The 27,732-nt window shown below is 57.6% G+C and overlaps 1 protein-coding gene across 10 annotated transcripts in view; it reads left to right on the top strand.

The window, feature by feature from the left end:
* CLEC16A (C-type lectin domain containing 16A) overlaps positions 1–23,248 on the top strand; it is a 201,831-nt gene extending 178,583 nt beyond the window's left edge. For 2 of the 10 annotated variants that reach the window (XM_042921638.1, XM_042921637.1), the window contains exons 22-23: positions 9,689–9,850; positions 19,552–23,248. In XM_042921638.1, coding sequence (XP_042777572.1) covers positions 9,689–9,850; positions 19,552–19,892 — 503 coding nt within the window. In that variant the 3' untranslated portion in view covers positions 19,893–23,248. Of the gene's footprint in view, positions 1–182; positions 334–9,688; positions 9,851–12,996; positions 13,962–16,171; positions 16,294–17,281; positions 19,530–19,551 lie in introns of those variants that run through there. The other 8 variants (XM_042921646.1, XM_042921647.1, XM_042921642.1 and 5 more) reach the window with 7 other exon arrangements.
* The last annotated feature ends 4,484 nt before the right edge of the window (positions 23,249–27,732 follow it).

The raw sequence follows: 27,732 nt of genomic DNA, 5'->3' as shown, positions 1-27,732 counted from the left end.
TTCACACGGCCCAGACGCTCCCTGGCAGCCAGGGGGCCATCGAGGCTTCGCCTCCCTGGTCGGTAGTGGCCCGCTCAGGCAGGCTTCACCTGGGAGCAAAACCACTTTGAGGGCCAAGGCCGGGGCAGAGACGGCACAAAAAGAAAGCAAGATACTGAAAGGCCGTTTTTTCCTTTCTGCAGGTTTTCAAGTATAGTCCTTAGAATCCAAGAGGATTTGTCCATGGATACAAAGCTATAGGCCAAAAGATTCTGCAAGTCCCAGCTATTTTTGTACGTTGGACACGTTACCCCTTTCGATGCAACCAGAAATAAAAGTCTTGTGGCGTTTTCAGGTGCAGCCGGTCACTGATCTAGGGGTCATGTGACCCGTGGTGCCGTTGCTCAGGCTCGGCTCAAAGGAGGCGTTAGAAATGCCCCATTTCCCAGGCTCCTGATTTGCCCCCTGGACCAGACAGGAGGTGCACATGAAGCAAATCAGAAACGGTCTCAGGGGCCTGTCGGGGGGAAGCCCGGAGATCACCCCTAAAGCCCAGAGCTTTGTGCACACAGCCCTGTAGCAGAAAATCACGTGTGGTTCGTCATGAAGGGAAACCGGAAGGGTCTGTGGGCAGATTCCCGCGTCTTCCACCCTCACCTCAGAGTCCTCGCAGTAAGGGAGGGAGCTGTGGGGGACGCCCCAAGGGTCCTGCTGGCCCACAGGGTTCTGAACCCGGCACCCGTGTTGGTAGATGCTTTCATTTTGTGTGAATTCTTTGGAAGAGCCATGGGTGGGCACCCAGGCCTGGCCTGGCCCGTTGTGGGTGTGCTACTCTTGGGCTTGAATCTGAACCCTGCCTCCTCAGTCCCTCACGCACACGCTCTTGGAAGACTTGTGGGGTAATTTGGCTTTTCTGGTGTGGCCCCCGACTCCATGGCCCCCAGCCCCCACCACCCTTGGGCGTCACTCTCCTCTTTCCGGGGGTGGGCTTCAGAGCCAGCCTCCTGAGTCCACAGCGTGGACGAGAAAGCTCCGTGTGGTCTGTCGGCCCTACCCTGTGGACTCTGGGGTCTGCCCAGGGCCCCCGGCAGGCTGAGGCTCCAAACTCAGTTCTCCTTAGCCCTCCTCCCGCCCGGACACCTGTCAGACTGCACTGGGAGGGGAAAGGGCAGAACCATCCAGGGAGGAAACCATCCAGGAACCATCCTGGATGGAAGGAACCATCCAGGGAAGAAACTCTGCGGCGGCCATGCTTGCTGTCTTCGGTTCCTTGCGTGAGGAGGTCACAAGGCATGCCGATGTGTGACCGTTTCCCAGCAACGCTGGGGCGGTGAGAAAACACGAACGCTGTGTTGTGAAAACCTGTCATGAAAAGGCCAGCTGGGGGCACCTGGCCCCATGGGCCTCATTCACGTTGGAGAACGCCAAAAATGCACAGGTTGCTTCTCCTGAATCGGCCCTCAGCAGGCTTCATTTCCTGCTTCTCGGTGTGGAACGAGCATGAGTAAATCTTGGCTTTTGCCAGGGCAGGCCGCTTTCCCCCTCAAAATCTTAGAGCTCTTTCCTGAAAAAGCCTGGGCCTTTGTGAGGCACAGCTTCATGAGACCGTAGTGCCCCCGAGTCACGTAGTCCGGACGCAGAATCCTCATGGCAGGTGCTCGGCCACACGTGCTCACGGCCCACACAGGTGGGGGGCGCCCTTGGTTCCCTCGGCTGGGGTGGTCTGCTGCTTGTTTAAAACATGGAACTTGAATTAAGTTGTCAACGCTACTGAAAATCAGGAGGTTTTACGTAAAATCCGCATATCCAGCTTCCCCGGCAGAACAGGAAACCGCGGCCAGGCGAAGGCCAGTGCTCTCAGGCAGCGGCGGTCGGGAGGGGCTGGGGAGCTTCACTTTCCCGCTTGCTCCGGGCGCTTGACCAGTCCCTTCTGCCCTCCGCCCCCGACGCAGCGGCCGAGTGTCCACATGATGGGTTTCTTTTCGTGACAGAAGGGAACTAGCCCACATCATAACCAAAGAAGGGAAGACAGGTGGCGGGTGGGGAGGGCCGTTCACCCTTCGAGACGGCCCCTCCTCGTTCACCGACGTTACCGGCCTGGCCCTGCCGTGCCCGGGCTTGCAGCCCGTAGCCTTCAGGCTCTGAGGGACCCGCCTGCTGTGTCTCTGAGGTTCAAAGGTAGGACCTGCACCGGTGTCCAGAAGAGCCAGCAGAAGCCCACCCCTGGCAAGGCACCCTGCAGCTGGGGCGGTTCTGCTTTTAGCTCGTGTACAGTGAGGGAGAAACGTTTGAAAAGCGCCGTGAGGTGCCATTACATTTCCAGAATGGGGCCCCATCTCCAGGCAGACAGCGGCGTCTTCCGGGAGGGGGTAGAGACAGGAACCTTGCATGCGAACCTGTGTGTCACAAGAGTGAGGTCACTGGGGAAGCTTTTCCTTGAGGTCTTGGCTCCCAGGAAGCACAGAGCCAAACAGGTGAGGTCAGCTTCCCATAGCCGGCAGCTGTTCTGGGGCACTTTTTCAGTTTCCACCTGCCTTTCAGTGGTAGACTCTCATCATTCAGTTTGTGTTTCAGTGGCTTTCAGCATTCAGTATCTATGGCATTCGGGTTTGGGTTTTAAAATCGAAGCCACCGAGGTGCCTGGGTGGCTCGGTCGGTTAAGCGTCCGACTTCAGCTCAGGTCACGATCTCGCGGTTTGTGCGTTCGAGCCTTGTGTCGGGCTCTCTGCGGTCAACACAGAGCCTGCTTGGGATTCTGTCTCTCCCTCTCTGTGCCCCACGCCACCCCACCCCTCTCTCTCTCTCTCTCTCTCTCTCAAAATAAGTAAGTCAACTTAAAAAAAATAACATAAAATCTAAGCCTCCTCAAATCCTTCCTGGAAGCAGGTAGTACGTAAGAGCATCTGTAGGGGTTGAGGCAGTGGGGCGAGGTGCATGCCATTTAGCAGAGTGCCGAATCCCTCCTGGGTGAGCTGTAGGCGGGCCAGCCGGGTTCCTTCCCCTTCAGCTGTCCGCGGGGTCCCTGTGGAATCCCCCGGTTGCCGCCGTAGTTCTCTCATCGTCTAGGTTTTAACCAGAAGTGGTGGCACGTAAGCGATGTCCCCCGAGGAATTGCATTGCAACACTGCACAAGCACTTGGCAGATGACAGAGGTCAGCTGGGACCTCCCTGCCCCTCAGAGATTTAGGAAACCTTTGGTTCCCACCCCCTAGTTCTCCAGCTGTATACGTGCAAGCCTTCCCACCCTCTGGTCTCTCAGATCTGGGCCCTCTTGCATGATCTCTGCCTGGCCTGGTGTGAACCCAGATGGAAACTCGGTCCCTTCCCTGGTTACCACCTAAAAAGTCCACTTGTACCTCACAAGGAAAGAGTTGAAGGAGCGTTTCCCAAAGATTGGTGGAGGTGGTTGTGAGGAAGTTCACCTCTCCCATCTCAGTTACCCCCTTTCCTTCTTTCTGCTCACCTCGCCGCTCCCAGCATCCCCCAGAAAGCGCAGACCGGCTTTCCCTCCACCAGCTCTGGAGACCAGCTAGTCCCTGGCCCTGCAAAGCTCGGCTTACATCCCTGCACTAACAAAGCTTTTTTGCAACTGTCAGTTAAGATTAGGTTCGACTACACAGTAAAGAAAGACCCCGACGAGATGTTTATTTCCCTCTCAAGTAGAGGAAGTGGAGATCGTCAAGTACGGCACAAAGCGTGAGGGACCCAAACCTCTACCGGCTCCGTGCTGTCATCTCTAATATGTGGTTCATCCTTGTGGTCCAAGACAGCTGCTGGAGTTCCAGCTATCACATCCATGTTTCAGGAAGCACAATGGAGGAGGCTTCCTGAAAATCCGACGTGCCACTTTCATTTCTATCTCATTGTCCACAACTTAGCCCCATGGCCAGGCCCAGCTGCCAGGTCCTGTAACTAATGAAGGGGAAATTGGGTGTTTGGAGACAACTCATAGTCTCAGAAATACTGTCCAAATCCCTCTGGACCCCAGAGGATCCCAGGTGTTACCCGTTAAGTGAGGAACGTTGTACAAACCACCTAGGCATCTATGCAGGGAAGGGTCATCTATGCAGGGAAGGGTCTTAGGCCCTACTCGGGAGGGCCACTCCTGTAGAGCCGATGAGGCAGGCTGCGGGAGCCAGACGAGAGAATAGTTAACCGTGCTCGCGGCAGAAACCCTTGCCCAGGCTGTCCCTGACCTTTAGGGAATGGGGAAAGGATTTATGAAGCCAGAAAAGAGGCACAGACGACTTCTAAACCAAGGGAAGATCCCAGCTGAGGCAGAGAGTGAGTGGTCCTTGTCGCTCAGTCTGAGGACCCACGCGGGCCGCTGGAGGCAGGCAGCACCGTGTCAAATGCCCTGCCAGTGATCCCATAGTGGGGAGGGTTTGGGGAAGGAGCCGACACAAAAGGTCTGTGGGGTCTGGAACTTCTCTGAGTCCCGGGGAAGTTCTTTGACCAAGAATCTGGGCATAAGTAGAGTGTAACAACCAGACACCTGGGAGCACAAAGCAAGTCAGGTTGGGGGGAGGGAGTCTGCTCCCCACTCCCGTTGCTGCCATGTGGGACTGGGGCCCCATACTGCCAGATCTTCCTATTTGTTTTAATTTTTATTTATTTATTAAATTTTTTTTGAGAGGGAGAGAGAGAGGGAGACAGAGGATCCAAAGCGGGCCCTGCACCAACAGCACAGAGCCCGATGTGGGGCTCGAACCCACGAACCATGAGATCATGACCTGAACCAAAGTCGGACGCCCAGCCGAGCCACCCAGGCGTCCCCGGATCTTTCTGTCTTTGAAAAAGCCAGAAGTCCAGATTTGTATGTAAAAATCTCCCAGTGTAAAACAAGAAGACCGTAAGCCTGGTGTGAGAGAAACAAGACACATCTGTGAGCCCCCTGGGCTGCTGTCAGCCAGCTCTGGACCCTGACTCACTTAGCAACCTGCTTCTCCCCAGGGAAAGCTTTAGTGGCTGTCCTTTCCAGAGAGTGGGGTGTGTATTCAACATATAGTTTTCAGCGTCTTCTCCTTTGCCTGCTCCCAAAAAGGTCACAGTGCTCAGATCATATGTGTGTTTGTAGGTAAAAAGTATTGACCATTTAAGCCAAGAGATTTTCACTTACTGTCTTGTTTTTCACATAAAGATGTGGAGACCCACAGAGGAGAGGTCGCGAAGCCATTTGGGCAGAGCTTGGACCAGACTTGCAATTCTGACTCCCAGCCCAGTGCTCCTTCTATCAGTGGGCCTAAAATAGAAGGCTGACCTTTTTGTGGTATTTGTGTGCTTGACAAAGCCAGAGAGTTACTCATGAGTTCATTTTCCCAGAATAACTGGCAGAAGGGGGCCAGAGGGCGGGAGGAAGACCTGGGCCTGCCCCTGTGACCCCTGCGCTCCTGGAAAGCAGGGGACGCGTCTCGCCATTAGAACGCTGCCTGCTCTGGGAGCACCGTGCCTCGCCCTGGTTTTCGCGGAGGCAGTTAGTCTGGGGGAGAGAGCTTTGGAGGCCAGGACAGATCCCAGGGGTGCGTTAGGGCCCCGGGAGCTTGAGCCTGCCCAGGTCCTGTCCCCACCTTCACCCTCCCTTCTTTTTCTGGTATAAAATAATAATCATAGTCAGAATCTTGAAAAAAAAAAATCAGACAAACACAGAAATGAAAACAAGAACTCTCGTAATAAAACCCATGACTTTAGCTTTGATCCCTGCAATCTCTGCAAGGAGGGAGACAGAGCCTGATTTTTTTTTTTTTTTTTTTTTTTTTACAATAACAGAAACATGTGGGACATGCTTTTTCTAATCTTTGCTCGTTTACTGTGTCCGGCGTTTTCCTCCAGCGTTCATCTTCTCTCCAACCAGCGTTTTTTAGAAAATTGTTTTTAATGTTTATTTATTTATTTGGAGAGAGAGAGAGACAGAGCATGAGTGGGGTAGGGGCAGAGAGAGAGGGAGACAAGCTCCAGGCTCCGAGCTGTCAGCACAGAGCCCGATGCGGGGCTCCCACCCACAAACAGTGAGATCGTGACCTGAGCCGAAGTCAGACGCTTATCTGACTGAGCCCCCCCGGGTGCCCCTCAAATCAGCATTTTTAACTGCAGCAGAGGGTTTCATCGCCTAGACGTATCCAAGTTCATTTGACCTTTCCGTGTTGTTGGGCATTTCGTACACACATCAGTGCTTCCAACATCCGTATCATTCCCTCTGTGGGTCCACCCATGTGCTTTCCACAGCATAAAGTTCTAGACGTGGAATCCATCAGATGGTGTGAAAATCCTATGGCCTTTGATACGCATTGCGCAGGCTGTTCTTGAGCCATCCTCAGGGAGAGCCAGGAATTTTATCTGCTGGAGGTGATCTCACAGAGGCCTCTCTGCCTGTGCCCTTGTCCCAGGTCTGGCACGTCTGCGTCTGCAAGTACTTGGCATCCATGTGCGTTTGACTCGTGCCCAGAAAGCCCCTGGGCACCTCCGCCGACGTTGATTCACCAAGAACCGCCTCGCAGAGATGGAGCAAAAAGCGGCGGCAAGGTGCTCCGGCCCCAGAGTTCTTTCCAGAGCCTTCCTGACCCTCTGACCGGTCACACTGGCTCTCAAATTGGCTGCCACTTCCATCTGGGAAGGAGCCCCTTGAAATGACAGGGAGAATCTGGGCACCTGGCAAAAAGAAAAGAAAACGTCCCTGAGCCTTTCTGGGTCCCCAGTGCCAGGGGGCGGGGAGAGAGGAGTACACAGCAGGGCAGAGGAGGGAGGGCCGTGTGCACAGCAACAAGCAAGGGAAGGATGTATTCAGTCGCCTCCGCTCAGCTAGACCCTGCCGACAGGTGGGATCAGAAGTTGGTGATTTTTTTTTTTTTTTTCTGTTTAATTCACGGCACGTACGAAATGTCTGCAGTATTTACGGTCGATCTATGGCCTGACCCTGACCCCTTCCCCACACGAAGGAGCTTTAGTCTCCTGGCTGAATTTCATCACCTTGTCTGCTGCCCCACATGCCCCAGGGCATAAGCCAGGGCTTTAAAGAGCAGGAGAGAGAAGACGTTGTCTTAAGAGAAGAGGTAGGTGACCACCTTAGTGATGGCCACGCTGTCAGTTCATTCCGGCCAGGGCGTCGTCGGAAGAGTAAAAGGCTGAGTCCCGACCCTGTTACCACTCTTGGCGGCCCCGGTGTTCGTCGCGCCGATAAATGCGCAGCTCGGGAAAAGCCATCTTGACGTTTTGATTTGTTAAGGCGTGATTCATTTTCGAGTCAAGTTAACAGCTTGTAAACTTGGGGGTTTACCGCTTGAAGTGATTAAGAAGTAAGCGGCTATAAAGCCCATGCTGTGGGGCTGTGGCTGATTGCCCCCTGGGAATCTTCCTGCCTGGCGTCTGGATTCGCCTCGACGTCTGCCGGAGTTCATCCGAGCCTCCCCCTCCGCCACAGACACAGTGTATCGCGTAACGGCATCTCGCTGGGAACTCCAGCGCGTCCGGCCTGCGCTCCCTGCAAGCAAACCTGCGCAGTAGGCCGGGGGTGGGGAGTCGTGCCTGCCACGAAAGAGAAGCTGGCGAATACCCAGCCCACTCCCACAAGGCCTCACATCCACCTGCCCTTACATCGCACAGCCCGGAGGGCCTGGCTCGGGGTAGAAATACAGACCCTGCCCGCCCGAGGGGAGGGGAGTAGGGGTTGAGTAGAGTCGGTGCAGGGGAGCGGGAGGTACGGGCCTCCAGTTAGGGAACGAGTTAAGTCACGGGAACAAAAAGCAGAGCGTAAAGAATAAAGAGTGTTATAATAGTGATGTGACGATATAACAGGGCAGAAGGTAGCCTCACTTGTGCTGAGCACAGCATAATGTAGAACCTTGACTCGTCGCTAAGTTGTACACCTGAAACTAATGGAACACTGGGTGTCAACTGTACTCAAATAAAAATCACTAAAAAGTCACATCAAAATAAGATAATAAAGACCCAGTTTTTAAGGAGCCAATCCTCAGGCAAAAATAACTTCACACAAACATTAATACCAAATAGCTCCTCCGCAGGGGCCGGGTACCGGGTCCCCCTAGTCCTAAGCGGGGACAAAGCAGCAGGTTCCCACCCCCCACCCCCACCCCGCCCCAGCCAGGCCCATGTTTGCCCACCGGTGGGTGAAGGGAAGGGGCTCAGGACAGTACGGTTACTCGCCCCGCGGGCTGGTAAGTGAGCAGATCGGATCGCGGGTAGAACCCAAGCTTTCCTGGCACCAGAGTCCAGGCTCCGTGTGCTGCTTCGGTCAAGGGCCAGAGGGTAAAATATTTCAGGCTTTGCAGGCCATGTGGCCCCTACTCCGTGTGGCCAGTGTAGCTCGAAAGCCACCACAGACTAAGTATGCAAGCAAGGAACCGTGGCTGTGCTCCAGGTGAACTTTATTTACAAAACAGTGGGCTGTAGTTTGCTGACTGCTGCTCGACCCCCCTGCCGCCTTCTTGAGTTCTGAGAAAGGTGAGGTCAGGGCCTAGAGAACCTTCTGGAAGAAGTGTCAGCGGGAACCAGGCACTATGAAGTTCAGCCAGTGCAGGTGGCGCGAATGAGATTTGGGGCTGGCTGGGGCGGGCATGCTTACGGAGTGGAGAGCTTTGACGTGGTTGGCCAGGAGGTTGGGGTCCCCCCTCTCACCTAGGAGGACTTGCCCCCCAATTCCCATTCCGATTTGGTGCCGCTTCTGAATTACGGGGCAGAAGCAGCTTGACCAGGGTCCTGCCCAGCTCGTGGGGGCTGAAGCAGGAGCCACCATGGTCCACGTAGTCCCCTGGGCTCGTCAGCAAGGCCTTTGTTCCATGGGAACTTCGTGCGTTTAGTGAGTAAAATCAGAAGCTACGGGCCTTGAGAAAAGCAGGCTGTGAAAATGGCAGAAGCCACGGTCTGCAGACAGAAAGCACACATCCCTGTAAAAGGGGCTCCTCTCGCCATAAAGAACACTCTGCTCTCCCCGCGTGCCCCGTGCCCCGCTATACCCCCACTGCAGTGCGGGGACGAGAACCTGGTCGTGATACCCCCAGCCCGCAGTCGGGGGGTGGTGCTGGCCGCGTGTGCTTCCGCGTCCGCGTGGTGAGTAGAGCTCTTGAGTGTCTCCGAAGTGTGGCGCTCGCGGGCCTCACAAACGTGCGGTCCCCGTCTCTCAACCCAGAGCCGCTCCAAGGGCGGGGTGGAGCCCCACGTACGGGCGCCTTTCACCAGAGTCTCCAGAGCGGGGCAAAATCTGGGACAGGGAGAGTCCGGGGGGCTCCTCCCCCTCCCGCCCAGTGGCCTGCCTTGGACAGAACTCAGGGGCGTTCGCAAGGGCCCCAAGACTTTGCCGTGAGGGTGTCTCACATCCCTGCGTGGACTTCACCACGATGCCTCTGAAGCCCCAAGGCTGCGCGTCCCCTTCAAGGGCACAGCCAGCCCGTTGCTGAGCCAGCGTCAAGCGCTCAGATTTATGGCTCGCGGCCCTCAGCTCTACGGCCGGCTGCGCCCTCCTCCTTGAAACAGCTCTGAAGCGTGTCCAGGTGTGACCAGAGAGGTCAGCTCACTCTGGGGAGCGGACCCAGACTTTCAGGGCGCCGGGTTGGGTTGGTTTTGCCTTAAGGCTCCCGGCCCCACTTTTGAGGTGCGGGCTTGCCCCAGGGGGTCTCACACGCAGTTGGGGAGCACGGCGCCCCTCCTGCCGGGCCAGCGTGTTTCTTCCTGCTTGGTCACCTCCCCGCCTGTCTTGCAGGCTTTGCCGTGGCCCAGTGCATAAACCAACACAGCTCGCCGTCCCTGTCCTCGCCACCGCCGTCTGCCAGCGGGAGCCCCAGCGGCAGCGGGAGCACCAGCCACTGTGACTCTGGAGGCGCCAGCTTGTCGTCCACCCCTTCCGCCATCCAGAGCCCGGCAGGTATTGCCCGCGTGACGTGGGGCGGGGGAGGGGCGGTGCCTCGGGGAGCTCTGTGATCCCTCAGTGTCAAGACTGCTGACCCCCAGCTCCTCCTCGCCTCCATGTCTGGGGACACTGCCGCTCCGGGTTCTGGGTTCGTTCTGATGGGGCGTGGCCCACAGGCCGACTGGTTTAGCTCCCGGCAGGGAAGGAGTCACTCCTTGTGCAGGCTGGCCCCCCCCGCTGACCCCCCTCACCTGACCGCACAGCTGGAGGGGACAGATGGCGAGCGGCCGAGTCTGAATGCGCCCCGTTGTCACCCCCACGAGGAGGGGTCTCCCCAACGAGATCGTTTCCAACTGGCGGAAGAATTGCGTCCCTGCTAATTTTTTCTTGCCTTCATACCGTACCAGTCTCCTCTGTAAATGGTGCAGTCCAGTCGTCTGTGCCCAGGGCCCACCTCTCGAGAGTCCGTCAGCATGTGCTGGAGGCACATCTCGCCTTCCTGGACCTCGTACAGGTGCAGACATAGCACAGGCAGACCCCGCGAACGGGGCGTCCGCGGTGAGACGTGTGAGTGGGTCACGCGAGCGCCTCACCGTGCTGTGTGAGATCCCAGGAGGAGGGCACCAGGCTTTTTCCCTGAGCATCGTGGCCCCACCACGCAGCCAGAGGAGCAGGGCACGGAGGGCGGGGGGGCGGTTGCTGGTGGTGGCCTTGATGGTGCGCGAGGCTTCCCACCCCAGCAGCACAACTCTGTGGGTCTGGAGGGCCCTGGGCGTCTCTGATTTGGGCAGCCCCCAGTGACTCTGGTCTGTACCCTCATTTGGGGACCCTCCTCGTGCTTCGCTGTTCCTTCAGGGTCCCGTCCACATTCCTCGCCTATCACGTTTCAGGGGCGCCTCACCAAACTCTAGTTAGGTTGTGGATGGATGGGGCTTGATAAAAGCCACCTGCCCCTGTGGTACCAGGAAATTAAGGGCCCCTGGATGTCGTCCCCTCAGCACCAGAGCCCAAGATCTCCTTCGGGGCCCACTCTTCTCCGGAATCTTCAGCCTCTCCATCCCCCAGCAAAGGGTTAACCCAGCCCGATCTCCGCGCCTGTGGCCCAGGGCATCTCAGCGTCCTGCCTGCAGCCCCCCTCCTCCCTCGAGCATCCATTACGTCCATCTACTATTGACATTCACAAGGCCCAGGCAGCGGGGTCACCCTCAAGCCACCTCACTTAGACCCCCTTCCACTCGGCACCTGCTCCACGCCTCCCCCCACCCCCGGCCCCGCCACCGCCCCAGCTTTAGGGAGGCAGCCGCCTTGTCTGAGCTCCTTCTGAGCCTGATCCGAGCTTGGCTGCATGTGTGGCTGCCATTCCCAGGCCCGTAGCGGGACGTCCAGACGGAGCTTTCTCCAGAAGCCCGGAACGGCCCTCCCCCTCCCTCTGAAGCCTGGTCTCGAACCGGCTCTGGGGACCAGGGCCGTGTGTTCGTGTGCTTGTGTGTGCGCCCACGTGCTGCCTGCCTGTGCACGTTGCCGTGTCCGTGTCGTGTGCATCCAGACACACATGAGGTCTCTTCCTGGCGGAGCTACGTATCCCTTGCTTTCATTCTTGGGAAGCACAGACAACGGCTAAACAAACGAGCCGTGTGCTTCTTAGTCTAAAACTAAAACCGGCAAAGACCCAAATCATCAAAATGGGCCTCTGTTTACAGACTCACCTGAGCGTGGCCCCCTGGGGCTCCGCTCTGTGCCTTCCCCCGGAGGTTCAGGGTCCCCAGAATGCGAGTTTCTTCTCTCTTAGCCTCCCTCAGCCCCTCCGTCCCCACCCCCACCATCCCCTGCACGGTGCCAATGACAGGTCTTCTCATCTGACAAACGCAGCGGCTGTCAGCCTGGCTGTCAGGTGGCGAGGCAGTTCCAGTCGATACGTGACGGTCAGGCTCTCCTGGGTGTCTGCCCCCGTTCAGGGCGTCCCCGCAGGCCTGCCGAGGCAAGTGCACGAGTCCCCATTTTTTATGCTTGCCTGACAGTAAAAGCCTGCGGCCCAGCCTGCCTACATGTCTGCAGACGCTGAAATAACTCACCCCCCGACGAAGGGCCCGCCTGTCAGGCGTCTTGTACTTCGCTCTTAACTGAGGACCCAGCTCTCGATGCCTAGAAACAGCATCAGAACCCGCGAGCTCCTCCCCACCACAGGGCCCCGGCTCCAGGAGTCCGTTAGTTTCTCCATGACAGACTTCCAGGCCGAGAGCAGCACATAAGGCTGGGTCCAGGCAGAGAGCAGCACATAAGGGTTCCGTGTTCCTCATAAGGGCAGGCCTATGCAGATGGTTCCAGCGTCTGCCTGGCATCTTACCAGGCCGTGCGGAACAGGAAGCGGAGGGTGGAAGGGAGGCAGGTTTGGTCGGGACGGGTGCTTTTCGGCCAGTTTCCTGGTTTGATATCGGCCTGGAGCGGGGCCTCAGCGTTCGGGCTCCTGACCGGCAAAGGCCGGCCCTGTGCTGCCTCTGCACCAGACTCCCCGCCCGCGGGGCCCGGCCACAGTCGGCCCCAGGCAGCGTCCCTGGAGGGCTGGCCGGGCACCAGGATGGGCCAGGGCCTCCCCCCCACAGCCCACCCGGCCCGGACAGCAGACAACAGCTGCAGCCCAGTCAAGGGGCCACTTGTCCTCCAAGTGGTTTTTGAGGACACAGTGTGGAATCAGAAGCATCCCTCCCCCTGTATTTCCAGAGCCTGTGAGTCCAGGAAGTTCCCGGTGCAGCTGCTAGGCCCTTCACAGCCGGAATTAGCTCCAGTGGCCTCTGCTCTGGAAGCCACACTTTGTACGGTCAGGTGTTCGGTCGGGGAAGCATACGAGAGACGCCATCCGTCAGGGGACAAGACAGGCCCAGTTTTCCATGTCTCTGTGGTTTTGAAACCCAGAATGATCCAAGAATGTCCCTGAAAGCCAGGGGTGACCTTCTCACTGTCTTAGCAGTCGCTGTGGCTTGGGAACTCCCTACACGGCCTTTTCGGTGTGTACTTGGTACGCGGCGTGGACCTGCCCATGGGCCCCGGTGGCTGTACCTCCCCAGCGAGCCCCCTGACCCCCCACGGGCCAAGCATTGTGCTCGTAAACACTTGACAGATGCCCTCTCGTTGAGACCTGCCACCCTGCCCCTCACACTGTGCAGCTGAAAACCCCGGAGACTCAGAAAGATCCCAGAGCTCAGCCACCACGGTGCAGCCCGCAAGTAGAGGATCCCACACGTGAGCTCCAGCCTGGGAGAACCCACGTCCCGCCTTCCGAGAGAGCCCAGCAGAATATCCACCCAGCTCCTGAATCTGTCTCCGGTGCCTCCGTGTGGCGCTCCAGAGACCGGGGTTCAGATGTCGGTTGGGGGCGGCCCGTGAAGTACATGCCTGTCTCCTTCCAGTGTGCGTGGTTGGTCTAGAACCCAAAGGAAAAGCCATGGCCCACAGGACCCTGGTAACTGTGCAGACGCAGTCAGCAAGGCTGGGCTGGGTGGCCCCTGTCGGGGGGAAGCCTGGCAGTTCCCCCGAATCAGCAATGGACTACAGATGGCCATGTCTCCTCTGCCAGCCCACATGGGTTCATCCCCAAATGAGGGCGTGGAACCCTCTTGATACTGAGTTGTTTTCCACCTCCACCCTCTGTCCGGCCCGGGGGACCTGAAATTTTCTGCCTGGGTTTGCAAGAGGTCCTTGTTTGTCCCAAACACAGATTCTCTCAGCTTCCCAGGGGGTCTTGAGTCTGACTGACTCAGCTTCTGTGGATGTTAGAGCTGATCTCACTAGGGTGCCTCCAGGAGTGGCCCTCAGGCCCAGTCTCTCTTGGGACTTCTCTGTGCCAGCCTAGAGACCCTATCCCCCGATTAACGATTAACGTTTTCTCACTGGACAGGCTTTTGTGGAGTCCCTGCTGTGCGCAGGCCCTGGGGATAGAAGGTAGCGACGTGTGGGGGAGGCCAGGTTCTGTCAGATGACCGAGCATTGGAAAAGGAAGCCGGAGGCTGAGGGGTTCATGGGACGGGGTCTGTGAGGAGGTGGCCTTTGGGACTCACGCAGGCCCACCCAGGCTAAGCCTGGCATCTGGCACGAGACAAGATTGCTTTTCTTCTCTCCCTGGGGTCTAACTATAAATTCTGTCTTTCCAGATATAGTCTGTTTTTGAGGGACAGCCCATGTGCCCATGAGGGCTGAGGCCTGTGGCCCAGTGCTGGCCGAGGGCCCCTTGCCGCAGGGAGAAGGGACCCGCCTGGACCCTGGTTTGCCCTCTGTGCTGGGAGCACCTGCTTCTGAGTCTCCCTCACATGCCAGATATAGAGTGTGGATGCTTGTGAGTGGCTTTTTCAAAGGGGCTGGGGCTGTCATCAGGGCCAAGAGACACCCCCAGTGGAAGGAAAGGTCACAAGTGTGTTTCCCAGTAACCAGAGAAACCTACCGGAAGGAATGGCAGCAAGGGTATTTAGTTTTCGTTGTCTTTTCCCTGTTAAGGCCGTGCCCAGAGAATTATTGTCCAGTTCTAACGCCTGATGTGTGAGTTGACGTGCAGGCAGACCCCTGAGCCTTCCTGAGGAGAGGTGGTGCCCTGGGCCGCGGAAGCGTCCAGAACCTGGCATCTCATCACCCGCTCGTCCAGTGCAGCCGGCTTGATAGGCCTCAGCTTGTTCCCCAGTGAGAAAATTACAGGGATGGAATTAGCAGGGGTTCTTTTCTTAAACACTTCATTTGAGAAGCTGAAATTGCAGAGAACATACAGCAGGAAAGAGGACATAGACCCCATTTGGAACCAGATGAAGGGCGAGTAGGAATACTTCAGAAATACCTCCTGGGTTACAGCGGTCCCTCGCACGCACGCACACACACACAGGTGAATGCACACTCACACACTCCCGTGCACAGTCGCTCACACACATGCTGGTACACCTCCGCTCTTTGTGGGGCTCTGGTAAGAACACTTCTCCGACAAGAGCTCAGTGGCCAGCTCGGTTGTGTTTCACATACGTCCTGGGTGAGCGGCTTTGAGGAGGAAAGACCGTCTCTTACAAAACGAAGTCAGGGTAAAGGCCAGCCTGCTCTTTCCGTCGTCTGTCGGCCAGGCCCCTGGAATTATGGCGCACTTTGACTTTTTTCTGGGGTTTTATAGGAAGAAGGAAGGGGTGGGCTCCTGGAGGCCGATTGTCGCCACCTGGCAGGGGTGGGGTCCTGGCCTCCTGATCCTCCCCTGCTCCCTGGGCTGTCTGAACACATGGCCTTCACCAGGTCCCATCTGGGCCCAGTGGGGGCCACACAGCCCAAGACCTGTGTGTGACCAAACCCGGTTACCAGTCAGGCAGGACTTTAAGGACAGATCGCCTGAGCCATGCGTGTGATCTTTTCTCCCCAATCTTCTCCACGATGTTTCTTCTTACTGCGGTGAATGTACATACCAGAAAGTGTTGACCATGTTAACCGTTGTTAAGCCCATAGTGCAGTGGCATTAGGTATAGTCACATAGCGGCATTAATTTTCAGCTCTGCTCTAATCTCAAGTGTGAGTCACAGATATGCCTCCTTCCTTCCCGAGGAGATGCTCCTCACATTTTTGTTGCAGCCGTTGCAACCTGCCCCCGGCCTCTCGGCACCTTGGTCTCGGGCCCTCCTGCTGAGGCTCCTTCTCGGGATTTCCAAAGGTTCAGACCAGCCGCGTGTCTTCCGGAGAGCGGAGCCCTGCGGGGCCGGGGGGGGGGGGGGGGTGGTCCAGGAGCGCCTCCCCCGTCCAGGGCTCTTTCCCAGAGCGTGAGGAGCTGCACCGCTGGCTTTAGTGTGGTGACGGCAGGGACCACTGGCCTCATCAGCTGGGCCCAGAAATCTGCTTGTTTCATTAGCCGCCTCGGCTCCCGTCCCCCAACCACACGCCCTTCTTCACACTGTCCTGGGGACGCAGGGCTTTCGTCCCAACTGCTGGTTCGCATGGGGTGCTGACAGGCAGTTCTGTTCTTCTGTCCCTGGAGGTTTCCTCCCCGACGCCCCGTGTCACTGATGACCCCAAGCCTTTCCTTTCCAGCGGGACTGAACCTTCACCGTCTTTATCCTCGACTGAGCCCCACGTGCGGGCAAACGGTCGGGTCCCCGGCCGTCCCGACAGCACCTCGTCCTGGTGGGGCGGAGTTGGGGGCTTCGTCCGTTCGGCCACCGCGCCCCTCCCCCCCCAGCTGTCGTGGGCACCCGCTGGGACCCTGCCACGCTCCCCTTGCGCGCTCGTCCACGCCTGGCGTCCGCCGCTGCTCTGCGCCCCTCTCCGTGCGCCCTTTCTCTGTCCCGTTGTTAAAGGCTGTCTGTGACCTGTCGCTGTGTTTCCCTCTAGTCAGGAGTGGCAGGAAAGGACGCCGGCGAGTGTTCAGCCTGTCGGAGGCCGACAGTCACGGCGGCCACTGGGTTTAGTGCTTCGAACGGCAGCGCTCACGGCAGCTCTCGCAGGCAATTCAGGCAGGTCTCGCCCGTTAGCCTGCGCGGCCCGCGGCCTCGCCGGGCCTCCGGGGACCAGGGCTGCGAGCCCCCCTCCAAGCGGCCATTTCCCTGGCTTCCCTTCTCCTTCCGGCCTCACCTCCACTGAGGACCGAACCCCCTGCCCTCCGACCCTCCCTCAAGCCCCGGCAGCCTGGAAACACCGTCCGCCCAGCTGGTGGGGGTTCTCCAGCCCAGTGGTCACAGGGCCCCCTGGATTTGGCCACCAAGGTTGAGCAGTAGAATTTGCAAAAAGCGACCAAGAATTCAATTAGTTTCTTTTTTCTTTTCCTTTTTTACCTCCCCGCGCCCCACTCCACCCCCCGGCTCCCCCTCCCTCCCCCACCCCCCCCACAGCTTTGCTCAAAGCTCAGCAGTAGATTCAGTCCCGCCTCAGCCAGAGGCCAAAGCAGCTCCTTCGTGAGCACTGATGGGTGGTGACTCCCTTGTCCCCGCTTCTTACACGCAGTCCTCCAGGTAGCTGCCGATGCTGCTTGCGCCCTGGGGTCCACGGCTGCTCCCTCTCCCACCTTCCCAAAGTTTCTTTCAGGGTTTCCCACACGCACCTCCTGCTTGGCTGTGGTGCTTGCCAGCCAGGGGCCTTTTGCCTTCTTTTGCATTTAAAAGCTGCTTTCTCTGAGCTCTGCCCTCGACCTGCTATGCTCTGCTGCACAACCCCCCCCCCCCCCCCAACTCTCCCAGCCTGAGCACACAACCCCAAAGATTTCCTGGAAAATGTCACTTGACAAGGGCCAGCTGAGCCCCTGCCCCGGAGCCGGGGATCAGCTTCTGAGGGTGCTGGCCAGGGACGTGGGGACCCGCTGCCTTGGTGTCAGCTAAGGGCAGAGCCGTGGGAGGCCCAGCATCTCTCACGGAAACCTGGACGTCCAGGACTTCTGCTCAGGCCTCCACGCTTTTCCCCGGCTCCTAGCCAGGAAACCAGAATGTTCTCCGAATCTTTCATTTTCAGGGCCAGGCCCCTACTTGTGGCCTTCGAGCTGAAAACCAGCAGGCCAGCAAAAGCAAGAGTTCAGCAGTAACCTTCACAGCCCAGCACTGGGCGAGAAAATAGGTCCCCGAGGGGTAATTTTTCCCTGGTGAGAAAGTTCTCATTTTTAGTTTAAAAAAAAAAAAAAAATGTTGTGGGTGATGGGCAAAAGGTTATTTTTTCCCATAAAAAATTGAAAAAGGCTATTTTTAAGGGGAAAAAAAACCTGACCCTCTTAATAAAACTGTTGGTTCTTTTCTTGAAGAAACAAATTTTGTGTGTGTGCTATTGTATTGTTAGTTGGTTGGTTGGTTTTTTAATACATTTGGTGGCAAATTTCCCGTATCCTTGATTATTCTCATCACCAAAAACCCCGCTAGGGATCAGGGAAAGAGATTTGCCAGCTTTTTTGAATATCTGCATGCAAATGCAGACTCTTACATAGAAGTTTGGAGAAGAGTGAAGGAAATACTCCACAGCTCAGTCTCCAGACGGCACAAAAGTGCCATTTGGAGAATTAGTCCTCTCTTAACTGCCTTGTCAGCAGCTAAGCTCACATGTGGATCCAGACATGGGCCCGTAGTCCTGCTCCCCTCTTCTGGAAGCGTGGTGGAAGCCTGCCAGAGCAGATGAGCCCCCCGAAGGGAACCGTAGGCTCTGACCAGCACCCGGGAGCCTGCGCCTCGCAAGCGGGCGGCCCATGCCACAAGGGTCCTGGCCGAATGGAGCAAATTCATGGAGATTCGGAGAAACCAGAATGCGCGTGGAGTGTTGACTCAGCATTTCTGGGCTCAGCTCGCACCCTGAATCACGTTTTCCACTGGTGCTCACAGCCACCTCTGTAACCCAGCACAGAGCAAGGACAGACCCAAAGCCCTATGCGGTGGTTTTCTCTGGGCCTTATTTCTCTTAAAAGAAAAAAATCAAAATAATAATAATAATAACAATAAAAATAAAAGGAAAGAAAACCAAAAGGCTTTAGGAAGGAATAAACAGGGATCTTTGAGAGCTTGTCTTGCCCAGGAGCCTTGGGGAAAGAAATTCTCCGTATTCTTTGGGACACTCAGTCTGTTGCTTGTGCTTTCTCTCCACGATGGGGAGCCTCCTTCTCTCCTGCCTCCCATTCTATACGCCCTTCGGTTTTATTTTGCTCTTGGTTTTCCCATTCTTTTGCTGTATGTTCAGTTTGCAGTTCTGTTTTGTTTTGGCTTGCCTTAAAAAAAAAACAAAACCAAAAAACTGGAATCCCATGGAACAAACTGTGTCGACCATCCTTCCCAGGGCCCAGGGGGCCTCAGGGCTCAGCACCCTCCCATCAGCATCTTCTGCGGATGGCTTGTTGACCCCGAGATCTGTACAAATGCGATGTTTGCTTTCCAAGCGAGATGCCCACAGCTTTCTTGCCGACACTCCCGGAAGCCGGGAAGATGTTTTCCGCTGTGAGCTCCCAGCCCAGCCCCAGCCACCACCGTTCCCGTCCAGGTACACTCGTCATTGGAAAGCAAAGCGACCATTTGTTTGTAATCTCATCAATGATTTTGAAAAGCACCAAAAACAAAGAAATTGCCGCTCCAAAAATAACTGCTGGGCGGAGCTTCTCCTGCCCTCCTCCTGCCTGGTCTCTCTCCATGACCCCTATAGAGACCGTTAGGGTAGGAGTGGCCCCCGGGGCAGTAACAGCCCCTTTCTGACTGCTAACTCGGCTCTCCGAGAAGGAGCAGTCTGAGGTTTTGGTTTGGTTTTGCAAGCTGAAAAGTTCTAGAGAATTCCCTTTTTTTTTTTTTTTTAAATACTGCAGCGAGTCCCCTCTTGGGTAAACGTCACCAGGTGTAAGCTCCGGAAATGGCCTGAAGTGATAAGCACATCCAAGCCCATCTCCTCCCCGAACATGTATTCATCGTCAGGCAGGGGCTCCAAGACTCTCCCTGACGGAGATCCTGCCTGGGCCGTTTCCCAGCTCCATAATCCACTCGTCGATTCTGCACGAGCCCCTAATTTTTCTCTCACCTCACAAGTCAGAGGAACCCTGGGCCCCGACAGATTTCTCCCCAGGCCTAGGTCAGACTGGAGCTTCCAGCTCCTGTGTCCCCAGACGGAGGAAGTGGAGACAAGCCGTTCCCCCCACACCACCGTCTCCCACCGGGCTTTCCCCGGGCCTTTGTTCAGGACGGGACAGAGGGTGCCCGCGTGAGCAGAGTATCTCAGAACTCAGTACTCCTGTTCTCTCTCCCCCCCCTCCCGCCCCCGCCCAGACGACCCCGTCACTACGGAACAGCCTCAGCCTAAACTTCCCAGCCAGCTGGTGATCGTCAGTGAAACAGAAGCAGACGCCCGGCCCGGCAAGAGCCTGGCGAGGAGCACAGACGTGGAGACAGCCAACCTATCCCCCAGCCTCATCCCCGCCCGGCAGCCCACCATCTCCCTGCTCTGTGAGGACACTGCCGACACACTGAGCGTGGAGTCGCTGACCCTCGTCCCTCCTGTCGACTCCCACAGCCTCCGCACCCTCCCCGGCATCCCCCCACCACCTGTGACGCCCGCAGCGGGCACGGCGACGCCGGGCGAGGAGCCAGCGGGCCCCGCTGAGCACTGAGCGGGCGCCGGGTGGCCTCCCCATGTGTGTGTGTGTGTGTGTGTGTGTGTGTGTGTGTGTGTGGCCCCGCCGGTAGGGACCCAGTACTGCTGACCCAGAGACACATCAGGAGCACCCCGGTCCCCGCGGCCCCGGAACCATCTCTGCAACCATTCCTGTGCTCCTTTGCTCCATTTTGAATTCCTGTTTCACTTTGCGCCTCTTGGGAGAGCAGGCTGGACCCGGTGGAGACACCCCAGTGAACCCAGGGGACAGGAGGAGGTTGGCCTCCCGGTCTCTGAGCCCGCTGACCCTGGGGTGGCAGGACCCCCGCACCCTCTCATCATCAGCCGGCCGCTCCGGTCTGGAAGCTCCTTGGCCACCATGCCCGGTGTGCACAGAAGAAGCGGACCAAGTCACTTTGGGTAGGAATTTGTAGAGAAACAAACTTGGATAAGCATCTCCTTTGGATATTTATTTCCGCTTTCGGCAGCAGATGAAAAGCATTTATTTAAAAAGCGTGTATTTAAAAAAAAAAAAAAAAGTCCAAAAAAAAAAAAAAATCCTCAACCCTGAGGTTTGGCGTCATGTTAGACATGCGATGTTACTGTTAAGATTTCATTTTCGTCTTCCCTTGAACTTCCCAGCGTTTTGTTCTAAAGTTCTCAGTCTGGCTTTCTCCGTTTTCTTATTTCTCTATGACTCGCTAACTCCGCAAGCCTGTGGAATGATTCAAGGACCTTCCTGGAAAGTTTAGATTATTTTTTCAACAACAGTAAAGGAGACCCCACGTATTCTCAGGTACACACGGAGCTGAGAGGGCCAGAGGTTTCTCAGGCGTGGTAGCCACGGGGCCTTGCGTTTCCTGAAACGCCTGCCCGGGAAAGGGGCCGGTGCGGCCAGCTCCCCACTCAGGACCCATCCTTCGTCTCTCCGGACCGACACCAGTCAGGGCTGCTGCCCAGCTCCACCTTCAGATCTCGCCGTCTCTCTCTGTCTAGAAAGAACCGCTTGGGACCGTGCAGACTCCGGCCGTGCGGCCGGGATGGAAAGGAAAGGCCACGGAAGCTGTCCTGTGCGTGGCCCGTGTCCCCACCATGTGTGTTCGCCCAGGCGGGAGTGTGGGGAGACGCCCGCTGCGGGGTCGCGCCCCAGTTCGAGGAGCTGTCCAGGGAACTCCGGTCCACCGCCCTTCCTCCCGGCTGCCGCTGCAGAAACAAAAGCTTATTTTTAAAGATGAACCCCACCCCCCACCCCCACCCAGTGGCTTCTCCATTTGAGCTGGACACGTGCAGGCCGGTTCCCCGACGTATCTGAGAAAGCGCCTACTTGGCCAGGTGCAGCCATGCAACCCTCACCTCTCTCCGGTCAGCGCTGAGACCCTCCAGAGTCTCCTCCTCTGTGCCCCGGGAGTCCCAGCACACATGGGCCCGGGTGTCGGGCGGCCTCGGGAGGCGCTCTGAGCCCTCACAGTCTACCTATTCAAGGACCGCAGGTCTCCCTGGCTTCCCTCATCCTGCTGGTGTAGAAGGGCCTGCCGAGGCCAGGTCTCCTCCTCCTGAAAGAAACATGGTGGTCCCGCAGAGGAGGGGCACGGTGCCCGTGGGGACGGGGCTCTCCATCATCAGAAGCCCTCTGGGTGGGTGTGCCCACCCCACTTCAACAGGGAAGAGACCCAGCTCGGAAAAGGAGGCCATTCAGACAGTAATTCTGGGGGCCCCAGGAGGAGGGACAAGCCATGACCCATCAGCAGGGCCCCCCTCCCCCCCACCCAGGAGGGAAAGGCAGAAGGGATGGAAGGGGTCAGGGGAGGAGAAAGGGCATGTCAGCAGTCCTGTGTTCTATGTGATTTTTTGCTGGGACGTAAGAGCAGGCTGGCTCCCTGGTTTGGCAGGGGCTGTGGGGCAGAAGTAGAAGGCGAGTAACTTCCCAGCCCGGGGGCGTTATTGGGAAAAACAAGCCCATGCAGGTCCCCCGCCCCCCGCCCTGGGATCGCCAGCCTGCCACCAGAAATCCCATGGCTCCAAGTGGCTTTGTGGCCACCGAGCCCTGGAGGAGAGATGGGAGCACAGCATGCCTCGGGGGCCCTGCGGCAGCATTGCCGGGGCCGGGAGACGGGAACACAGCCCAGCCTCCAGCAGCAGCTGAGCAAGGGTGTTGATTGCCAAGGGCAGGCCTCTCCCAGAGGCGGGCTTGCGATGTGGGTCCTGCGACCTCGGTGGGACACCTGTAGGTGTGGGGTGGGGACTTCCTTTAAGCAGGGGCTCCCAGGCACCTTGCTGGTGAGGGGGCGGCATACAGCTTTGTGCGAGGAGGTCTGGCGTCCAGAGGAGGTTGGCTCTGATGAAGGACCATCAGAGGGCTGGGTCTTGACCATCGTGGTGGCATTGGGCACGGCCGCGTCTTCAGGAGCACCCCGCAAGCCTAAGAGCAGGGTGCTCCCAGGCAGGCCAGTCCAGGCAGAGGGCACTTGGACCCCAGGGTCGGGCAGAGGGAGGCAGAGCGGGGAGTCCTGGCAGAGCAGGAGTGGGGACCACAAACCTTCTGGACTCCTCGGCAAGCCCACCCAGCCTACAATCTCCGTGTCCCTACAGAGAGAGGGGCCAGGCCCACCTGCCTCAAGTCCATTGGGCCCAGTGAGTTTGCCAAGCCAGGGGCAGGGCTCGCCGCCTAAACCCCCAAACCTCAGCTGTGAAAGTTGCTGTGGAGAGAAGCATACGTCCTTCCAGCTTAAGGGCCCGAGCGAGCCAGGGCACCTCTCCCTAAGGGTTGGACGGGGTGAGGCCAGGGGCTCCCCAGGACCAACCCCAAAGCCACAGCAGGAATGCGGGGCAGATGAGGGGCCGGGACGCAGCCTGGCTCACTGCAGGCCTTTGCTCCCTTCTCCTCCCTCTGGCCTGTCTGCCCCCCCTCAACCCCACCCCGCTCTCTGCAGAGGGCAGCCCCCCACCCAAACACCTGAATTAGCAAGGCCCCCAGGCGGGAGTGAAGGGACAGCCCTCGTTAAAGACATACACTAGATTTCCCTAAAGTCTCACGACGCACTGTTAGAAATAAAGGCACGGGGTGAACGGATTCTCATCTTTTCTAGATGCAATAAATAAGAAATATTTAATGTAGTCATGTTGACATTGGGCATAAACTATCAGGGTTCCTTATGTTCCTCTGAGGTGAAAATATGTAAATAATTCTCGGCCCAAGGCGGAGCAGGGCTTGAGAAACCTCCCGCTTCTGGGCCAAGGGACCGTTCCAGGGAAGAACCTGCTGTCGCCAGCGTGACTCATGCTTGGTGGGCTCCCAACACGAGGGTGGAAATGAAAACTGGAACTTCCTGGTAAATTTGAACTTGGCAATAAAACAGAAAAAGTTACCAAGAACGTGGCTGCTCCGTGGTGCTGCGGTGGCGAGGCCGTGACCCTGCAAAGGGGGAAGGTTCTCTGCGGCCTGACCCCCTTGGCCCGTTGCGGCTGCATGGTGGGGGTGTGGCAGCTGGGGGCCCTCCCCGCCCCCACCCTGGCCAGGTATTCCCCGGTTCCCGAGAGGGAGCTGGCCGCATTCAGGCGGTGCTCCGGGCCCAGCCGGGCGCAATGAGATTGGCCCGTGCTGTCGGCAGGAGGCTCTCCCTCCACGCCTCTGGTTCTGCATCTGTGGAATGGGGCCATTACGGCCCTACCTCATAGGACAAGCTTGGGGAGCCTCTCTGTCACCACTTGCACGTGTCACTGGCCACGGGAGGCAGGAAGTGCTCCCCACCGAGGACAGAGTCTGCTGAAGTCAGCCCTGGGACAGGCCCCGTTCCAGAAGACTATGTGCACCAGTGTGAGCTCTGGGGATGGGTTCGCAGGCTCTCCAGCTTAAACCTGGCTCAGAAACAGCCGGGACCTTCTGGGCCATGAGGTAAAACTCGAAGTGACCCCGGAATATAAACGGTCACCCCCCCCCTTTGTGTCGAGGGTTGCAGCATCTCTGGTCGAAGGTGACCGCTGCTGCTGAGGGCGTGGCTTAGCTCCTAGGAAGCCTGCCCACGAGGCTGGGGCTGCAAAGGCATGGGGTTCCCTGGGTCGAGGCTGGATCGTGCCCTGCACCGTGGCCTGCTGGGTGCCCGGTGCCGGGCCACACCTGGCCTGCGGCCTCAGCCATCCCCATGGTAGCCCTGCCTGGCAGGCACACGGTCACTCATGTGTTTCAATGACTTTGGTTTAGGAAAAGGAACTTGCTGGAAGGATACTCCCAGAAAAGGGGGAAGACAGGCCTCAGGGTGGGTGGAACTGGGGATAGCAGCTACTGGGGGACTCCCTTAAGAGGGTGTCTCTCGGCCAGCCAAGGGCCAGGCCCCCGCGTTGTGGAGACCGGCACCAGGAGTGAGCGGTGAGGGGCCGGTGCCAGCCAGGGCCCCTCCACAGCACAGCACTGCTTTCACCCATGTGAAGAAACGGAGGCCCAGTGGGGCTCAGCACCCTTCCCAAGGACCCTGGAGCACAAGCCCAGGCCTGTGTGCTTTGTGCTGCCCACGCACTCTGAGACCCTGGCTGCCGGGCCAAGTGTCTTTGGGCTGTTTACAGGAAGAAGGAGTTGAGGCAGTAGTTCTCGGATGAATGGGTGCTGGAACCATCTGGCACACTTGTCCACCGTCACGACCCCAGACCTAGTCAGCGGGACCCCGAGGTGCTGTCTGGCTGAAGGCCCTTTGCACGGTGCACATGGGTACAGAGAGGTGGCTCTTTCCTCCTCTGCCTCCTGGCTCTTAGGGAGATGCCAGCTTCTCGTCAGGAGGCAGAATCTAGAACCAGACTCTGGCGCTCACCAGCCTTGTGGCCACGGCCAGGTCACCTCTCTGTGCTTGGGTTTCCTCGTCTGCAAAGACAGGAGCCCGCCTCGTGGGTTGTTAGGCCGGAGGGAGTCACACAGGCCAAGTGCAGGCGGCCTGGGGGTCTGGGGGGCTCTGGGCATGACGCCCTCGGTGGCAGCTTCCCCCACCGCCTTCCCAGCCCAGGCTCAAACCCCGGGAGAGGCCTGGGTCTCGTTTGGGGGCCTGGGGCCAGCCACTTGGCTCTCCCAGTCTCTGGTTCTTGTCTGTAAGGCAGCTGGGGAGCGCCCTCAGCAGAGGCTTCACCCAGAGCATTGGGGGCCCTCTGGCACGAAGTGGCCCAGCGTCCCCGGGGGGGGGGGGCAGGGGGTCTGCCCTGGTGGAGGTGCCCAGCAGGCCTGTCCCTGCATCTCCCGGTGCCACCTGGAACGTGGAAAGGCAGGGAAGCCACGGGCGGGCAGCATGCTGCCCTTGAGCCCTGCACTCGGAAGATGGCTGCTCGGCGGCCGCCTGCTGGAAACCCCCTTCCCCTTCTGTCCTCACGCCCCGTGGCGCCTCAGAGCCGTGGGAAAAAACCTTCAACATCTGAAGCGCTCCTCTCCGAAGGAAGATAGGTCTGAATCACCAAGACGGGAACACACGGGGCTTCCCAGGAATTTACTCTCGAGTGTGCGGACGGGCAGCGTGAGTCCTCCCGTGCCCTTGAGACACCTCACCCGCCCCAAACCCCGGTGCCAAGGCCCTGGGCCCACCCTGCTCCCGGGCCACACGTCACGCAGCTCGGCCCGATTTCCCTCCAGGACAGCGGCCTGTGCCCCCCGGAAAACACACACACACCTGACACCCGAACGTCGCTTCAGCTCCGCACTAACCTTATCCTTCCAGCGTAGTAAAACCTCGGATTGCAAGCACCTTGTTCTGTGAGCCTTCTGCAAGACGTGCACACGTTTCCAACAAACTTTAACTTGATCAACGAGGGACATCTTGCCATGCGAGCAGCACGGGACACCGAGCGTCACATGGTCACACCCGATCACAATTCGATTTGATACTCGATGTGATTCAACCATTCACAATTCGATCTGAGTGCTTCGGATGACAGGCATGTTTCTGGAGCAAATCATGCCTGCAAACCAAGGTTTTACTGTATTTAAAAGGGACTGACTTCACCCCTGGGAACAAGACACAAAACCAATACCACTCACTGTATGTGTTTCCTGGGGCCATCGTAACAAATGACCACAATTCGGTGGCTGCAAACAACAGAGATGTCCTTACACGATTCTAGAGACCGGAGGTCTGAAATCAAGGGGTCATGTGGGCTGACTTCCTCTGGGGGCTCAGAGGGAGAGGCCGTTCCCTACCTCCCTCCTGGCTTCGAATGTTGCTGGCGTTCCCAGTGTTCATGACGTATGGCCGCCTCGCTCCGGTCTCTGCCTCTGTCTCCACGCTGTCCTTCCTTTGTCCCTCAGTGTCAAGCCCCCTTTCTCTTACGAGGACACCAGTTGCTTGATTTAGGACCCTGTCTGATCCAGGATGATCTCACCTAGAGATGCTTAACTTCTTAACATATGCAAGGACACTGTTTCCAAGTAAGGTCATGTCCCCAGGTACTGGGGGGTAGAATGTGGACATATCTTTTGGGGGTGGGAGGTGACCATTCAACCCACTATATTTGCCAGAAATTCAAGATAACATACAAGTAAATACAATAAGCAAAAACATGATTCTTTTTTTTTTTTTTCATTTTTATTTCTTTTTAGAAGAGAGCATGCACAACCAGGGGAGGGGAGAGTGAGAGAGTGAGAGAGAGACAGAGGGAGAATCTTAAGCAGGCTCCATGCTGAGTGTGGAGCCCAATGTGGGGGCTCAGTCCCACGACCCTGGGATTGTGACCTGAGCCAAAATCGAGAGACACTCAACTGATTGAGCCACCCAGGTGCCCCTCCATATGATTACATTTTAACCACCTCCCATTACCTACTTTGGGCTCTGAGCCCAAGGCCCACCCTCTCTCTGTATGCAGGGCGACCAGCTCATGTTAGGGACCTCGTAGCACCCAACCAAGGCTTTCTCTTTGACAGGATCAGAAGAGCTGATCAAAGAGAGGCAGAACCTTACTCTGGGACTCTGTTACTGAAGTCTGTGCCCTTGTACCCCTTAACATCATCTCCGGGCCACCAGATTGAAGATGCTGCCGTGGCATACACAGACCACTGGTCACAGTGTGGCTCCAACCAGGGTTGGTTGATTGGCTGTTTTTTTTATCTTCCTTTTCCAGTAGACTCACCTAGAGGCAAGGATTATATCTTGCTTGACCCAGTCTCCCTGAGGCTGAATACAGGGCATGCTGTGGGCTGTCTATGAACGTGCGTTGGATGGATGGATGGATGGATGGATGGATGGATGGATGGATGAATGGATGGAGCCATTCTTGGACGCAGTCCCAAAATCGCAAAGCCAGGGACCTTTGAAAGAATCTGCCAGGGCCAGCTGACAAGGACAGGAGCGTTTGAGGACTCTACTTTGCCACCATTGGAAGTTGTGTCCCCCGGCCCTCCCCAGGTGCCTGAGCTGCCAACCCTGCCTCCACTGAAGCCCCTCGCAGGACCGATGGCTTCGGAGCCAGCAGACCGGTCTCAGCCCCTCGGCCCTGAGCGCGTGGTTGAACCCGGGACCCTCCCTGGCAGGGACCTTAGCTGTATAGTGGGGACAGGGAAGCCAAGCACTCAGCACCCGGCCTAGAGTCACCTGGCCCGAGGTCCCCACCAGCAGCCGAGCTGGAGTCAAAGAGGAGCTTTGGAAAACAGCTGATGGCCCTGCCCTTCCCAGGGAGCCAGCGCCTCTGGGGTGTGGCCGAGCCCTGGATTCCCTCTGAGGCCCCAAGGCGACTCTGGAGGGCAGTCAAGATGAGAACGAGCCTTGGCCACGCTCCGTCCCTCACCGCAGCCACATCCAGAGGACCCGAGCTCTTTTCCCAGGATAGGCCCTCCTCTGGTCACCCACGCCACAGCAGCCTCGTCAGCTGTCCCCTGCTTTCTTCCATCAGTGTCC

Source organism: Panthera leo, chromosome E3 (genome assembly GCF_018350215.1).
Source record: "Panthera leo isolate Ple1 chromosome E3, P.leo_Ple1_pat1.1, whole genome shotgun sequence".
NCBI classification, from domain to species: Eukaryota; Metazoa; Chordata; class Mammalia; order Carnivora; family Felidae; genus Panthera; species Panthera leo.
Note: the sequence above shows the minus strand (reverse complement) of the source record. Positions and strands in the feature narration are given on the sequence as shown.